At 50.1% G+C, this 16640-nt stretch overlaps 1 protein-coding gene across 5 annotated transcripts in view; it reads right to left on the bottom strand.

Moving 5' to 3' along the window:
- Nucleotides 1-1251: 1251 nt before the first annotated feature.
- SRGAP3 (SLIT-ROBO Rho GTPase activating protein 3) overlaps nucleotides 1252-16640 on the bottom strand; it is a 129509-nt gene continuing 114120 nt past the window's right edge. For 3 of the 5 annotated variants that reach the window (XM_050904697.1, XM_050904699.1, XM_050904698.1), the window contains 9 exons: nucleotides 16355-16432; nucleotides 15090-15224; nucleotides 11396-11501; nucleotides 10887-11114; nucleotides 9305-9384; nucleotides 6154-6334; nucleotides 5403-5552; nucleotides 4707-5034; nucleotides 1252-2186 (listed from right to left, as the gene is read on the bottom strand). In XM_050904697.1, coding sequence (XP_050760654.1) covers nucleotides 1770-2186; nucleotides 4707-5034; nucleotides 5403-5552; nucleotides 6154-6334; nucleotides 9305-9384; nucleotides 10887-11114; nucleotides 11396-11501; nucleotides 15090-15224; nucleotides 16355-16432 — 1703 coding nt within the window. In that variant the 3' untranslated portion in view covers nucleotides 1252-1769. Of the gene's footprint in view, nucleotides 2187-4706; nucleotides 5035-5402; nucleotides 5553-6153; nucleotides 6335-9304; nucleotides 9385-10886; nucleotides 11115-11395; nucleotides 11502-15089; nucleotides 15225-16354; nucleotides 16433-16640 lie in introns of those variants that run through there. The other 2 variants (XM_050904701.1, XM_050904702.1) reach the window with 2 other exon arrangements.

Here is a 16640-nt window from a genome sequence, read left to right as displayed (position 1 = left end):
GGGTGAGCTGCCCAGCCGAGACGCGAGCTGCGGCGGCACCGGTGGGCTCAGCCACCCCGGCCGGAGCCTCCGCTGCCTTCTGGAAGTCAGGCTGCTCCTCCGGCCATGTGCGAGCTGGGGTCTGCAGCGGTGCTGGAGAGAAGAGGAAGATGAAGGGGGGAACAAAAGGAAAAAAAAAAAAAAAAGAAGCCCTGGGCAGGGGCAGGTGACTGCTGGATGGGGCAGGAGGGCTCGCTAGCTTCTTTGCCCAGGGACAGACAGAACAGCAGAAATCAGAGATAGCGGGAAGGGAGGATGAACACTAAAGGAGCCATTACTGCGGCTTTTCTATGCAGCTGAGAGACTCGTGATGGCCCGTTTCACGCTGGGGTTGTACGTGATCATGTGGAAGCGACCAAATTAAACCACGGGTCATTGCATGGAAATCTGTACAAGAAGAAAAAAAACTGCAGAAGCACAGAGTGTCTTGAATTCAGCACTTAGAGAAGAGACTTGATTATCAGAGAAAGTACCATGCAATCCCCAGCTCTTTCTGCATATTTTTTCTCTGGGTTAAATGTTCAAAAGGAAAAAAATTCTTTTGCATAACTCAAACTGTTGTATTATATAGTACAGTACAGAAAGTGCAAAATATCACCCCATCAGATCGGTTCCGCATCTGATATGGTCAAATATGGCTCATGCTTTTCATGCAAGAAGACGCAATCTGAATCAAGACCCTCATGTACTGCTGTGCAACTTCAAATAAAGGAACATTATGGTACCAAAGCCTCCTCGCCTGTTTAGTCCCATCTGTCGAGACACCATTAGGTTTTTTTTTAAAAAAAAAAAAAAAAGTGTGGGGAAAGGGAAACGAAGCATCTCAAAACTGTGTAAGTTATTCTATTTATGCTTTACCACAGGTTTGTCACTAGTCCTTGCCCATTCTGAAATCTCCAAGAAAATCAGAGTTCTGTGGACCCCGCAGTGCAGGCAGGGCAGCACTGAGCCCCAGTGCAGCAGCAACGTCGTCCTCCTTGCGTGAAGCCGATGGAGCACACCTCGTTTTCTGTCCCCGCTCCTGCCGGGAGCCGCTGGCGGGGCATCACAGAGCACGTGAAGGCGTCTCAGGATTCTGAGACATTGAAAAGACACTCCGGCCAGCCTGACACACACTGCCATTTATGAATTTCCAGCTCTTCTCCATAGGCCAGCAGTGAACAACACCCACTGTATCTCCCCCCCCCCCTTTTTTTTTTAAATGCCAAGAGATGCAGAAAATAAATTCCAGGATTGGCCTTGTATTGCTTGACACACAGCTGCTACGTACCTCCACGCACACACACGCACACAAATAGCCTGGAAAAAACCCAAATCAACCCAACACATCTAGAGAGGACATTTCAGAGCCAGTTTCTGAGGTAAATCTACTTTTTTCAAAAAGTCACCAAATTCTGTACACTTTTTTTTTTTTAATATATACTTCTACATATAGCGTGTATTCTCCAGTGCCAACACATAGACCCGCCGTCTCCTCCTGCCGTAGGACTGCAAGCTTGGGAAGCATTTCTACATGGATGGGGGTGTGTGTGCACACATATGTACATACACACACACGTATGTACAATCAACCACCAGGCCTAGGCTACGCACTTGTTCCCCTTTTGGAGAGGTTCCTCTTGAGCACGGTTTTGACTTCCCGCTTGGCCGAGCGAGGCTTTGCCGAGCTGCCGGCCCTGCTCCCACCGTCCAGGCGCTGGCTCTCCCCGCCGCAGTCCCCGTGCCCCAGCCTACATGGTGCCCGATTTATCAGCCGAGCTGCTGGGGAAGAGCTTCTCGGTGGGGGTGACGGCGGGGCTGCCCACCCCCGAGCTGCTGCTGCTGCTGGAGCGGTGCTGCACCACCGGCCGCACCGGCCGCATCGGCGGGGGCCGCAGCTGAGCCCCGGCCAGCCGGGCCGACAGGGCCGGCTTGAAGGTGGTCATCATCTCCGTGGTGGTGCTGCTGCTGCGCCGCATGGCAGCGTCGGGGTCCCGGATCAGGATGGTGTGGAGGGGGCTGGCGGGCTCCGAGTTGGCGGCGCCCATCGGGGGATTCTTCATGGGCTCCAGCGTGTCCAGGACCACGTCAGGGGCCTGCTTGGCCGTGTTCTGCCTCTCCAGCTCCCGCAGCTCGTTCAGCGCCGTGCTCATGGTCTTCTCGATATCCTGCGAATGCCACCGACAAAGGGATGTCAGCACCGTGACACAGCATCACCCCGCTCTCCTGCACGCCACCCCGTGGAGAGGCCCCCCTCGCCCTGGCACGTGCGTCTCTGTGGGGGGGTCTCTGACCTAAGACGGGGCCTCCAGGCAAAGCAGGAGCTTTGGGAGAAGATGTAAAGCCCAAACTCTGCCCGCACAAAGGCGCACTGTCTCTCCCAAGTCAGCAGGAGTTTGGTCGCCAGCTCCAAAGGGAGCAAACCCCAAGCACTATGAGTGATGGGGTGAACACCAGCCTGTCCACATCTCCCAACAAGACAGGGCATCTCCACACCCTCCCCCAGCACTGAGGCTGGTTTTTCCCAAAAGCAGCTGCCCTGCAGCCTCCATCAGATGTATGGGACCTCTGCTGTCCCTGTGCCTGCAGGGCAACGGCACGGGTGGAGACACAAACGCACAGGGATGTACGTGGAGTGAGCAGCACGATGGCAGCTCACCGTAAATAAAAGAGAGGCAGCGACAAGTCTTCTCCCTGTGCATGGGGAGGCAGCCAAGGTGCGACCGGCCCCAGCCCCTCACCGCCTGCCCGCCTCGGGTCGTGTCTCCTAGGCACGACCTCCATGGGTCCATCCACGGAGATCCTCCAGAAGGTGAACCCAGTTCAAGTACAAGTGCCCATTTAAAGTAAATTAGCTAAATTGCCTACAACTGTAGTGCTGAACGTCTCCTTCAGAAATAGAGAGGCCCTAGTTTGGCTTCACTTAAATCCGCCTTAACTGAATTAAGGCCACTAACTCAGAAAGAGACCATCTGAAAAGTGATTTAAAGCAACTGAATCAATCATTTAAAAAGTAGCTCTGGTTAACTCCCCTTGCTCTCCTTGTGTAGACAAGTCCTTAATTTTATAACGCGTACAAAACGCTTGGTGAGCCTCAGATAACGTTCAGAGGATCAGCAGAAGGGAAATAACTATCAAGTTGGCTCCAGTTAATTCTACTAAGCTGTTCAGATAATGAGTGAAAATATCCTCCCAGAGCTAAGCCTCAGGACTACCAAGTCCAGCAGTCCTACAGACTTCGAGGTAAGTATTTCCATCAGCTGAGTAAGAATCTTTTTCAAAGGTTTAAAAAAAACAGCCCAAAACCCCAAAAGCCAAGAAAATTGTGCATATCGTGCTCCGTCCTCAGCGTTCACCCGTCCCTCTGGAGGCTCCCGGACCCCACAGCCCTGCACTGCACCCGGGGAACGCAGCCCTGGGCACCACTGCGGGGTGCCACGCTACTGCCCGTCAGCCGAGCCCGGGGACTTGGTGCATGCTGTTATTCCGTCCCAAGGCGGACGCGGTGCCCCAGCTCGAGCCATCGCTCAGGGCACACGCTGCGCTACAACCGTAACTTTGTAAATTGATCACACCAAACGCAAGCTCTTGATGGACAGAGAAGCTGGGTAGCGTGCTGCAGAGCAAGAGAACAAGGAGCGTGGCTGGTGGAAAAGCAAACAGGACAGTAAGAGTTCTTCCTTTCTGCAATCATCATTAATTATCCCACTGAAAGCAGCTGATTCGCCCTGTAACAGCCTGCCAAACCCTGTGGCACACGAGCTGCTGCCAGGAGGCAGGCAGCGGTCTCCCCAGCAGCTGCACCCCTCCACCCGGGCATCACCGACCGTCCCACAGCTCCTGCTCCCGCCGCAGGGCGGCACGAAGCAAACCGCCGGGAAACCGCTGAAACAGGGGACGCTGAACAGCCTGTCCACAGCGCTCCCAGCTCCTGGGCCCCCAACCAGCCCAACCCACGGCTGTTTGGACACATCCACGGGGACTGTACCTGAACTACGTGGTCCCCGAGAGGCTGGAGAATTCTGCAGCCTGCTCCGTGAAGGCACCGTTCTCTGAGACGTTAACAGCTTTGGTATAACCTGACTGATACCTGGCTGGGGGCCTCCCGCCAGCAGTAGGGAGAGGAGACCTGCAGGCTACGCTGGAGGTAACGTGAATTTAACGAGCTCCGTGGAACCGATGGCCTAGTGCGATGCCAATGATGCTGCATGGCTGGAGGCGTCATATTGGGATTAGACTAACATTTTGAGGTCCTGGCTACAAGCAGCCAGTAACAAACCTGAAGCACTTTTCTCCAAACACTGAGCATCAAATTCTGATTTGGCAAATCCAGTTTTCTCCACCTAAGCTCCTTATGGAGCATCAGATGAAGATAATGCGCTTCCCTCCCTGCGGGAGGTAAGAGCTGCCAGCGCATTTTGGTGGTGGATCGAACGTTTCTGTCTATTATTTCAAAGAAACAAGGTTTGTGGAAGGAGGCAGTATCTTTTATTAGACCAACTGATACAGTTGGAAAAGCAGGCAAGCTGTTGGCTGCTCATTTTTATCTTTAAACCGTCGCAGCTACAACAGCACTGTAATTCTGAAGCGCGTTGAGATGGAAGGGGCTCTGCGGCGCTACCCAAGTGACTTTCATTTTATAGCCTCTCGATCCCGGGGCACCGAGAGCCACTTCACAACCCTCTTACCTCAGCAAGTGCTTCTGCTTCTAGAGATTTCTGATCTCCAAGACTACTGTGTCTAGTCGATCCACAGGTCGATCTCAGCGGGTGGCCATCAGACAAGGCCTTCCTGTCTGGGAAATTGATGCTGCCTGCACTGCCGAATGTCGCCATTCTGCGCTTTTCAGGACTCTCAATCCTGCCCCTGTTAAGAGGTATTTTGTGGGGGCTGCTAGGGCAGGCCGCTGCTCGAGGCGGAGTGTCTATGCCAGGACCCATCCCTCGGGGCGGACTGTGGGTGTCCCCCCCGCTTCGACGGCGAGGGATAGCTGCACCGTCAGACCTCAATCTCACTCTGCAAAGAATCCATCACAAGACTAGGTCACCGTCCGTCAGATCAAAAGCATCTGGTTGCATGCTGTAAGACAATTGCTCAGCTCGGAGAGTTCAGATCAAACCAAACTCGAGCCTTTCAGCTCCAGAAGACTAAGGCAAGAGGGAAGACAGACATTTTAGCCAGTGCCAAGAAAGGGAGAGCATTGCACCTTCTTTACTTGTTAAGATCTACATTAGCAATGCACACGAAAACCCCCTCCATGCTGATATTATTCTGCAGCGCTTACTGGAGCCTTCCCTTCTGTCTTGCCCTACACCACACACTGACTCTCCCCGCACGTGACAGCGACCACCGCTGTGCTCATAGGAAAATGAGAGTTTCCCTACCGGCCCATTACTCCCCCAAAGCCATAGTCCACAATATGATCCGTCGGAGACTGGATGTCGTTCTTGGAGGAGGCTTTATCGTCCAGCAGCGGTCCGCTGCTTGCCTCGCTGTCTGCCTTCTGACTCAGGCTGTCGGAGAACGCATCATCCCTGGGAAAAGGAGACCCCCATCAGTAACAGGGCTCTGCCCCAGGAGAAAGGCTAGGGCCCAGCCACAACGTGGACCTGAACATCGCCACTCCAGCAGCTCCAGACTTTGTTAACGAAGGGCTGGACCAAGGCCACCACTTCAGACCGTACCTGGAGCTTGGAAAAAGCGAGCGTCACATCTCCATATCCCCCTGCGCTGTAGTTGCCATTTTAATGAATCCAGGTACGGTACTTGTAACAGAAGTGGCATCTGCGAAGGACCCTGGGATCTGCCTACAGGCCAGGCGGGCAATGAACAATGCCGGGGCAACGTGCAGAGGGGGCAAGGCCAATATTAAGCCTGGGTCATGCCACTTGGAGCAGTCAATGACAGATGGGGTTCAGGCACACTGAAGTACAGTATTTAGTGCTTGGCTTTATCAGCTTGAACGAGAAACAACCTGAGCCAATACATGGAGAGGCAGATGCGAACAGGCACAGATTTCTCACCAAAGTCATTAAACCTGGGAAAATCTGACCACCTATTTTAGGTGGCTAAAGATGGACCTCATGCAATTATGTGATTTTAACATCGTGGATCAACACATGCCGCTTTACTCACATGTCTTGCACCACAATGTACTGGTGGGGTATGAGGCCATCCACACCGTTATGTCTCCCTTCCCACCAGTCTTCTGATGCCCGATGGTACAGGAGCAGCGAAGCCCCTTTCTTAAAGGAGAGCTCTCGTGGAGACCGTCCAATGTAGTCAAACTTTGCTATGGCTTCAATCTGCTCCACTTCTGCAAAGGAGAGAAGCACAGATAGAGAAAAGCTTAGTTCAACAGTCACAAGGGCACAATAAATCCTAGAAAGAGACATCTCACCAGAACAGCAGTAATGCTGCTGCCCTAGCTTCCCGAGAGCATCTTACACTGAGTACAAACCATCTTATTTTTACACTGATCAATTCTTTTTGTTCTTCCAGACTTCCTGGAATTTCTCACAGACTCACAAACTACCAGCAACTACAAAAAGCTACAAACCAGATGGGGAGTAGCCGAAATTTCCCTGTGTGCATATGGCATTGTCACCCACACTCCCATTTGCTACCTATAAAGTGATTTCTTCGGTTACAGAACCCCATTATCCTCCAGACTGGGATCTTGTTAAGCTGTGTCAGGCACTGTGATCAAAGCCCCGCTTACCTTCTCTTCCTTTCCTTATCCTGGAGACAGTTTGGCCTGAATTATTGATGAGTAACGAATCCCCCTTTGGGGATCCCCATAGAAACGATGATACCGGCTCTGGCCAGGCAGCTGCTCCGCATCACCCCCCACAACTGCAGACCTTCCCAGCACTCTACCTCACCGCTTCTTCACTCTTTCTAATTTAAGCTCTACCAAACACCAGGGATTCACAAATAGGGAGCTCAGGGCCTGAAATTCAAGAGGGCTGAGGCAGGACTTCACTTTGGGAGGTCGTGAGCACACCAGGAGCCTTTGAGCCCCTGGCCAAGGGCATCACAGCGGGAGCTGCTGGTGCACCCAAAGAAGAGCCTGGCTGGCATTGAGGAGCCCACGGAGGAGCCCAGCTCTTCCGCAAATCTGTTTCCAGCTGGGAGCACTGAATCCCAGCAATTGCGAGGCAGCAACAGCATTTCTCTCCGCACTGGCAAAAGCAAACTGCACTCCGCCTCACTTCACTCCGAGACAGGGGTGAAGAAGCAGACTGCCACCACTCAACTACCTCTAGCCGCTATTGGAGCCAGCAAGCAAGCAGTTAATGTACCTTGATTATTTGAGACACCCGATCATTTTAAGCCCCACCTGGAGACTGGCAGACAGGCGATGACAAAGCTAACCAGCACAAATCTGCCCGGTTCCTCCAGATCTGTCACATTCTCATGAAAACATGGGAACTTGCTCTGCTCCATCTGCCTCATCACTAACCACAGGCTCGGCATCAGCAGCAATCAGGATGCGACCCGTCGCTCTGCTCAGTGACAAAATCCACACAGAGGAGGAGACACCGGAGGAAGACGTGGGAGACACTGAATCAGACCCCTGCCCCTTTCCCCGCCTCATGTGGGACAGGACAGGTCGCTTCAGCAGACTGATTTTCCCCAGCTTAAAATACACATCTGCACCAATACGAGCGGCAGGGTGTTTGGGAGCACGACATGGGGAATGCTCTGGAGGAAATGTAGTGGGGGAGGCCACCAGGAGGGCTTTCACAGCCCTGAAAAAATACTGAGTTTCCCAGCAGGGAGGGTGCACGGGGCAAGGAAGAGGGGAATAAGGAATATGTAAATTCACAAAATAAAGCTGCTCCTCTTCTCTACGCTTGCACCACAGTTAATCACCCGGAAGCTCCAATCAGAGCTATTAATGTGACCACCCGAGCATAAAATTGGCTAAGTGGCAGCCTGCTCTCCTTCATCTTCTAGTCCTGTCGGCTCCTGTTTGTAGCTGAAAGCAGGTTCTGAGCTGTCCGGCCCAGCTGCGCCCTTCCGCTCCTCCCCGCAGTGCCCGCCAGCCTTGGAAGGCATCAGCGTTTTGTCCGGGCAGGATGCACCCAAGGGAACAGCGGCCATCAGGAAAGCAGAAGAGGCATTTGGCTGCCCAGTGCCCTTCCACACAGCAAAGTCCTGCCATTAAACGGTGTCGTAGGGTTGCACGCTCACCGCCCCTCAGCAGTGCCAGCGGGGTCTCCCGCACTCGCCCCATGGCCGAGCTGCCGGTGCCCCTGGGGCACGGGAAGCACAGCTCTTCCTCCTGCTTCGGTACCGCGTCCTGGAGCAAACATTCTTCCTGCCCAGCTCTGCCAGCACCCTCGTTTCCACGCTTGCCTTTGTGATCGCCCTCAGCTGCAAAGCTTTTACTGAGAGCCCATATGTGAAACTCCGAGCTGGTTTACACAGATGTGCAGGCAGACAGGAGCTTACAGAAAGCTGGACCTGAGCCTCCTCCAGAGCATTACGAAACACTGATGATGCACCCAGTTGCAAGGGATTCACACCCGGCTGCACCCATCCGCACGGTCCTGGCTCACAACACATCCTGCTTCGCCCTCCAAAGCCGGCCAGCTCCACGGGCCTGATACGAGGGAAAACGAGCAGGCGGGTACTTTGTCACCAAAGGAAACAGAACCGACTGTGGGGAAAACCAGGCTGCAGCTTGCTCGAATACAGGGGCATTTCATTTCTGCCAAGGAGATGGCTGCTTGACATGGGATGATCCACAGCCTAATGAAATCAGCCGAAAGACCCCCGCACTTCAGAGTGCCCCCAATGGCACCACTGACGTTCACTGTTTTCCCCGCGATGCATCCAAGGGCCTGCAGCAATCAGAGGTGGTCCCCCCAATGTCAGCCCCCCATCTCCCCTCCTGTTCTCATGAGCCATTTCACACAGCACGTCCTCACCATTGCATGGCTGCATGTAAGCACAGATGACAAGGAAAAGGGAAAAACCAAGTCATATATGGGATTGATGGAATCTCATAGAACACCTCCAAAAAAACCAGCCTGTGTATCCTCCCATGGAGTCAGACCACTGCAAAGGCCCATGCACATCCCATGGTGAAAACCTATACGCAACATTTATTAATAGGCATATTCATTACTAAGCACACAAAAACATCATCCCCCACTAAAGTGCCCGACACTAGTCCAGCCCCTAATCTGATCAGAGGCGAAGTGCACTCTGCTTTCCTGCATGCACAGCTCTTCTAACACAGACCCGATTCTCTGCTGCTCGCATCTGTACTCACCGTCATCACTGGTGTGTGGCTCCGTGCCGTTGTCATGGTCAACTTCATCGATGGTGCCTGGCTCGCTGTGCGGGCTGTCACTGAAATAAAATACGTCATGCTTTCAAAGAAAGAACAAGATTCTGTTCCTAAGGTACTTAGCAAAAGTAAGTTGTTGAGGGAAATTCTGGCCCCAGTGACACTTGAAAGAGTTACAGTTTTAGTTTTTGTAGGACTGAGATGGTCATTTTAAGTCATAGCAGATCTCTGAACTTGCTTTGAGAACAGCAGATGCTCACACCTTGATCTTCAGGCCCAGAACATCACGTTCTGTTGCTCGTGCATCTTACTCGTATTTGGCAAAACAAATACAAAGCGATACCAAGTTAAAATGTTCCTCTCGCTCATTCACAATGAGTTTTAGTGTTTTATCCTCTGTTTGCATCAGTAAGGATGGTGGTAACTGATCAGCGTCAGGGAAGATTAGGTCTCAGAAATGTATAGAACTTGCACACAAATCAGTTCAAGTCTGTTATAAATACTGGTTTGTTAAAACTCAGATCTGAATGTCAGTTTAGAATTCCCGCATCCTCCACACAAATGTGTAATACCACTTACACTTCTAATGCGGGAGCTTGTTTATGGAGTTTTCCTATCCTGGGCATACCAGGTAGGACGAATTGTGCACAGAAAGGTGCGATGCGACGCAATTGCACACGGCTGATCCCATCCACGGCTAACGCAAACTCATCTGTCCTCTAACACTGATGAAACAAAAGAAACTGGAAGGTTCAGGTTAAGAGATTTCATCCAACTAGCAAATTATGATGGAACTATGGGACTTTACTCAAAAATTCCAGCCTAGGAGGAATTTGGTTAGAATTGACCTAAAATTCTGTTTTGCTCTGAACACACGTCTGTGAATCTGCAGCTAAAAGATTTTTTTAATAAATATTAATATCCATATTGGAAACAATTTGCTCCTGAAGTTTTTACTGAGGTTTATAATGCTGAGTCAGCATGAGAAAAATGAAAAAGAAAAACTCAGTGAAACCGCCTCTGTCTTCACCAGCAAGGCTAAAACGAAAAGCAAAACTGACATATATAAGTAGAGACTAATTGGTTAGATGTGCAAAATCCTCTTAGTTTTATGAAGGTATTTATAACTAAGAACCACGCAGACAGCCTGGTATGGAGTAAGACTCTTAACCAGTGTAAAAACAGCACAAGCATATCAAATACATATCGCTTGCACACCTAATTCATAACGTTTAACAGGAATAAATGCAAAAAGGCATGCCCCTTCTGCAGAGGGGCAAATTCACCCCAGCACCGTGCTCAGCCTAGGCTCAGCTGCCCTGAATATTAAGTCTGAACTTCCCCAAAGCTCTCCTCACACCCCCTCCTCTCGGGGCTCTGCTCCCAAGAGCCCTTTTCCTACGCTCGTGTGAGCTGGGGTCAATTCTCTGTCTACCAGGAATCAAGCCAAAGCCCTGCATTTTGTCACAGGTTCACTCTTAACGTAAAGTGCCAGAAGATAACCCTAACAAGGGGATCCGGCTTTAAGTTCTGCAAACAATGAAGTCCTGCCCCGGCTCCTTACCAGTACTCCTCCCCTCCAGTCATGCATTTCTCGTAGACAGGTCCTTCCAGCTCTCTGTGGCTGGGGAAGATGCCCTCGTGATTAGTGATGATGGTTTTGATGACCTCATTGACATGGGCTTGGCAGGACACCGGATCCTGCCCATCTGGAATGTGCATCAGAGTGGGCCCAAAGCAGATGGCCAGGTTGTAGGGATCCATCATGTTCTCATCGCTGTACTGCGACAAGCTGCAAGCATAAGCATTAGGGAGGTGCGGTGCCGACTTTCCCCGTTTGCTCAGAAAAAAGTCTCCCACCAACAAACCCCCATCGCCCAAAAAAGCAATCATCACTGCGCTGTACATCTTCCCTGAACACGCAGCCACGGCTAGGCAAGGCTGAGGAAGGAGCAAAATACAACTCTCCATGGCAATACCAAAAAGGACTCATGCAACAAAGACAGGGAAGCCCTGAAAATAAGGAGGGCAAGGAGAAACTCAGTGAAGGGAGGGAGGCAGGGGAAGACTCACTGATTAAGGAAAGCAAAAAGATATCTCATGACAACGATGACAGCCCGGGGCAGAGTGACGATGATTTGCTGGATCTGGTGCACTCTCTCCGTGGGGTTCTCGATTTCTGGAACACATGGATAGAAAGCACATCTTTAAACCTTCTCAGGACCAGACAACATGGCACCAGAGGGACTTGTTCCAGATCTAGTAGCCCACTACGCAAGGAAAACAATAGCCTGTTTCCAGATTTGATCCACTGGTTTGGCCCTAAGGTCCAAGTAGAGAATCTGGGCATAGTGCTCTTCCATGGGTTAATTCATATCTATGTTCAGATTCAGTATAAACAGCAAAATAAACACTTCCATGGTTTTATTTTTAAAATAACTGTTTATGCAATATTTAATTCATTCCTCAACAACTATTTCTCAAAAGCTTTAGTCAATACGGCACTGGAAAATGGAGCACTGCTTGGTTTTCTAATGCAGATTTTAAAATGACTTTTTTATTCACGTTACTCTTATGGGTTAACCGTCAGGTCCTTCTGAGCCCTTCTGCTCCAGTCTCCCACTGGTCTTAATGGGAATTTAATCTGAACCGATTCTGAGTCAGCACTTTACGATTCACTCCTCTCCGTAGCAGCGCACAAAGCCCATAGCTGCTATCAGAAGCCAGCTTCCTTCTGTAGGAAGGGGGGTGACACAGAGCTATTGTGCTCTCGGTGCCAGGTCACTCGCCTGGGGACCCCTGCCCTGTCCCCCGCCCCAGGAGGGTGCTGAAGCCCCCGCGCTGCAGCCTCCTTCGCCTGCGGAGCTGCAAGAGCCCCGCTCCACCACCGACCCGCCGAGGGGGCTCAGCACTGTCCTGCAGCAGCTGGCAGCACATTCCAGCCCCCAAGGCTACTGGTTTTTTAAGCTAGTATCTGCTCAATATATCATGTAGATAGTTAATCCTGTGGCTTTTATTTTACAGAAAGCAGACAAAGAATACCAAAGCTTTCCTGAGAGCAGTCAGCCTCAGATGCATGGAAGAGATGCTTACTTTACTATGCTGGCTCAAACTTTGACATTTGCTAGTCTATTAAAATTCACTGACAACGTGTAGCTGGGCTGCCATTTGTGCAAAAATTCTGAGCAAAATTTGTCTTCAGTCCAAAGACTGAAATCATTAGAATATTTCATTTTGGAAATTTTTCCTTTTGAGGAATGTATTTATCCCCTGTTATTGCTTACTGAGTTCTCTACTTCTTCAGTTTGGTTTCACTTAAGACGACATTTGTAAAAAAAAAAAATCAAATCAATAAAAACTGGATAAAACCCTACAACAATAGATATCTGTTCTGAAACCCAGAGGAAGAAATTGGCTTGGAGCACTTGCCTTTTTTCACTTAGCAAAATGTTTCAGCTGGCTGTAATTCAGAGGAATTAATGGAATAATCATCAAGCACTCTGCAATACAGGCACACACCCCTGAATGAACCTTTGCAAACAAAGTGCCTTTTCTAGCCATCTATTTCTCATGTACATTTGAGAAACGCTTCCATGTAAACTCTCGGTCCCCCAACAAGCAAAAGGAGAAGCCAGTCTTTCCTCCGCCACCAGCAAGCCTGGCTTCCCCACCACATCGGCAGGGACTGATGCGGCTCTGCAGCTTCCAGGGGTGCTCAGAGGCCCTGCGACACGCGCAGCAGCACCCGCTGCAAAAAGCTCGCTCAGAATACCTTACCAGGCGCCAAGGGAAATCAAGGCGGCTTTGTGAGGCACGGCGGTGGAAAGCCCAGACAAACCGCTCGGCTGCGTTTAACCTTTCCGCCGTAATGACAAAATGAGACAGAACATCCTACAGCAAGGGTGGCCTTTTACTGAGCAGTGGTTCTCAAAGAAAGAAGGTTTCTTCAATCTGTTTAGGTTGGGACACCTATTACACAGCCTGTATTTATGTGGCAGAAAATCAAATGCACTTAAGGTCAGATTTTTAATGGGAACGAGGCACTTTAATTCATTTAAAAATCTATCCTTAAACAAAAGGTAGCAACAGAAGCAGGAAAAGAAAGGAAAGATGAGGAAAAGGAAGATTCTTGCTAAAATAAAAAAGAAGGAAAGAAAGAAGAGAATACTATCCAGAAAATTAACAGATGATGTTTGCAATGAAAAGCTCCCAAAAGCTTAATAAATTCTGCAAATTGGCATTAATTAGGGACGGTTGCAAAGCACAAGCCTATCTGCAAGCACACAGACAGTCACATCACCAAGCACCAGGCACATTTACTGGCACCAAAGGGGACCCGTCCCCTTCTCTGCAGGCTGTGCCCTCTCAGGCTCCCTGCTCTGCCTGCTGCAAGCCCCTCGGGGAGGGCAGCCGGAGCGAGCGCTGCAAGCCAGGCTAAAAATCCCCGTCCAGGGCATGAAACTGGTGCAGAAACAGCTTCCTTTGTTTGCCGTGTTAGAGGTGTGCTGCGCTGTTTTACACATCAAAACTGAAAGGCAACAGCGAATTTCCTAAAGCTACTATATAAAACAACTATTCTTGAAAAATAAGAGCACATTCTTCTCCTTCTGGAACAAGCCCATCCCTGCGTCATTCCCCTCTAGATATCATCTGTCTTTCTCGACATCACTAAATCTCTAGCAGTTATGCACACGAACATTAAGGAGGGGGGAAGGAGCCATGAGCAGTGAAAGCCAAACGATGGACTTCAGCACGTACTCACCAGCCAGTCCCCCTGAAGCTACCCACGTACTGAGACACTCGAACCCCCAAACAACCCCGACGCCTCTCCTGTGACATAAAGTCATCCTGTAGCCAAAGCACGCAACATGCTCCTCCATCATCTCTGAAACATCAAATTCATTCTGTCTTCTTCCTTTCCCCCAGGGGAGTAATTTCCATGACTTGCCAATAAATAAATGTCATCACTACAAGGTACTGAGAGAAATAAACCCCAGCTGGGATATCTGTTTCTTCAGTTGCAGAGGAACAAGCAGAGCTGGGAGGAGAATTCAGGACAGAACAAGAAGCAACCAGGCTCTCCCTGACATCAATCCCAGACCCTTCATGACTAAAAACCCTCAGCTTTACCTCTGCTCACATCCCAAAGCACTTTCTGGTTTTCTTTGGGACAGGAAATGCACACAGCAAACACTTGGAGAACAGCTCATCGAGTGAGGCTGAAACCAAGTCTGCAGACTCAAGGGTCAGAGAAGCTTTGTGAGTAGCCAAGCGTTATTGACCTTCACTATGTTTAGTAGAAGATGCTGCGCTAAAGCAGCAAAACCCCTTTGGGTCCCAGAAGCCGCGGCTGCATGACACATGATGGGCAGGCACAGGAACCGCCGGTACCCGCAGAGACCTGGGCAGGCAGGACAGCAGCCGACCCTGTTCACACAATTAATGACCCCCCAGTGCAACCCGCAAGTGTGTATACGGGCCTGCTGCACGTGCAGCCCACGGGCCTAAGCCTGGAGATGACTCTCTGGCGATCCTCATGATGCCAGGAAGATTTTAAAAGAGCCATAGCAAGATGTTTTACCTCTCCCTCACCTCCAGCGCTGCCAACGCACACTCTTAATGTCTTTTCCTAACAGCTTCCCTTGCAAACCTATAGCCCTTCCTACAGCATAAGCCGCTATTTGCAAAACTCAGGTGTACTTGCTTCCTGTTTATTGCTTCCCTTGTCCCACCCTTTTCTCTGAGAAGAGCTGCCACATGTACTTACTTATAGTAGATATCAAATCTTGAAACCTTTCCTTAGGAAAGAGGGGGTTTTCCAGTCCTCGGAAATACAGCTTCAAGACTCCAGCCACTGAATTAATGTCACGTTCATTTTGATCATCAGCAAGGGGATCTTCACCTGCCCAGAGAAGAGTTTTTTATTTCCAGCGTTACTGTCAAGTTGGACTAACACAGCAAGTGGTTTTTTCCTAACTCAGTGGAAACCCAAAATTTCCCACAGCTCAGAAGACCCTCCTGTGTGTGCAATGGTAATGCTATGCGTTTTGCCAGCAAGAGGAGAGTTTAATAAGGTACTCTGTTACACAGCATCATGCTGAGACATGCTATAGCCCTACCTACAGAAATCCAGTTTATTGTGGAGATTTTAAACCTTTCCTGATGATGTTATTAATCAGTTCTCCTTCACAGTTTCCAGCCCAGTGCGTTTTTGCATTTACAGCAACAGCTCAGAGAGCTGAGCAGATCTAAGTGACGGTGGGTGAAAGCCTGAGAAGACAGGCTTGGCTGGAGGATGCAATTATGCCTCTGGAATAGACTGCACGGTTCCGGATAGCATTGTACTGACTTAAATCTATAAAGGGCTTTCAAAACCTAAGGGATTTGGATACTGATTCCTCTTGAATTGGATGTGCAAATCTTCCAGCCTTTGACAATCCCACCACTGCCTTATTCATTGGCCTGGCCACCTTCACCCTGATCCTTCCAATGCTGCTCAAAGATTAATGCCAGGGAGGCCACTACCCCCATCTAGACTGTCCCTTTCACAGCTTCACCTTCACTCGGTGACAGCAGGATTGCTCTGCCCTGTCTTGCCAGCCTTGCACCTTCGATGTGATTTTCTCAGCAGAATCACTGGCAACTCCACAACCAATACTGACACCAGGTACATGTGGCAATGCTGCTCCTCCCTTGACAAACCGCTGCAGGAAGGAGGAAAATGGATCCCCAACAAACTATTTTATGGCTCTCATCTGAGGCTTTCATGTTCTTAATTAACGACTGTGGAAAAGATCTCTGCACCTACCCCTACTTCTCATACTCTTTCCCTGAGTGACTCTCTGCTATTGCTGGAGATACAATACTAAGATACCTAGAAGGGGATAAAACCTCCTCGTGTCTCATAGGAGAAGGGCCTTTAGCACAGGCTTTACACAATGTCTAATGCACCCAGCACACAGTGAAACTCCCACCAACGATCTCCGCTCAGACACCGTGTCCCAGCTGTAGCTGCACATCCTGGCAACACACCTCTCTCAAACGAATTCTTGATGTCGTTGACTTCCACCTGGGAGCCAGGGACTCTGAAAATGCCCTGCTGCTGAAGGCCTGGAAAAGAACAATGTTTTAGAGAAGATTTCTTTAACTGTTATGCAGTACTTTGTGGTAAAGAACAGCAGAAACTAGGAGTCGATGCACCCGGAAAGGCTCAGAGCAAGAAGGGGACAGCCTGCTATGATTCATTTCTGCTCATATTCTCCAATCAAGGCCCCCCCAGATCAAAGCATTGAAAGGGCTCCCGTTGGCCTGGGGCCTG

Source organism: Gymnogyps californianus, chromosome 13 (genome assembly GCF_018139145.2).
Source record: "Gymnogyps californianus isolate 813 chromosome 13, ASM1813914v2, whole genome shotgun sequence".
Lineage (NCBI taxonomy): Eukaryota > Metazoa > Chordata > Aves > Accipitriformes > Cathartidae > Gymnogyps > Gymnogyps californianus.
This window is presented reverse-complemented; position numbering and strand designations above follow the sequence as displayed.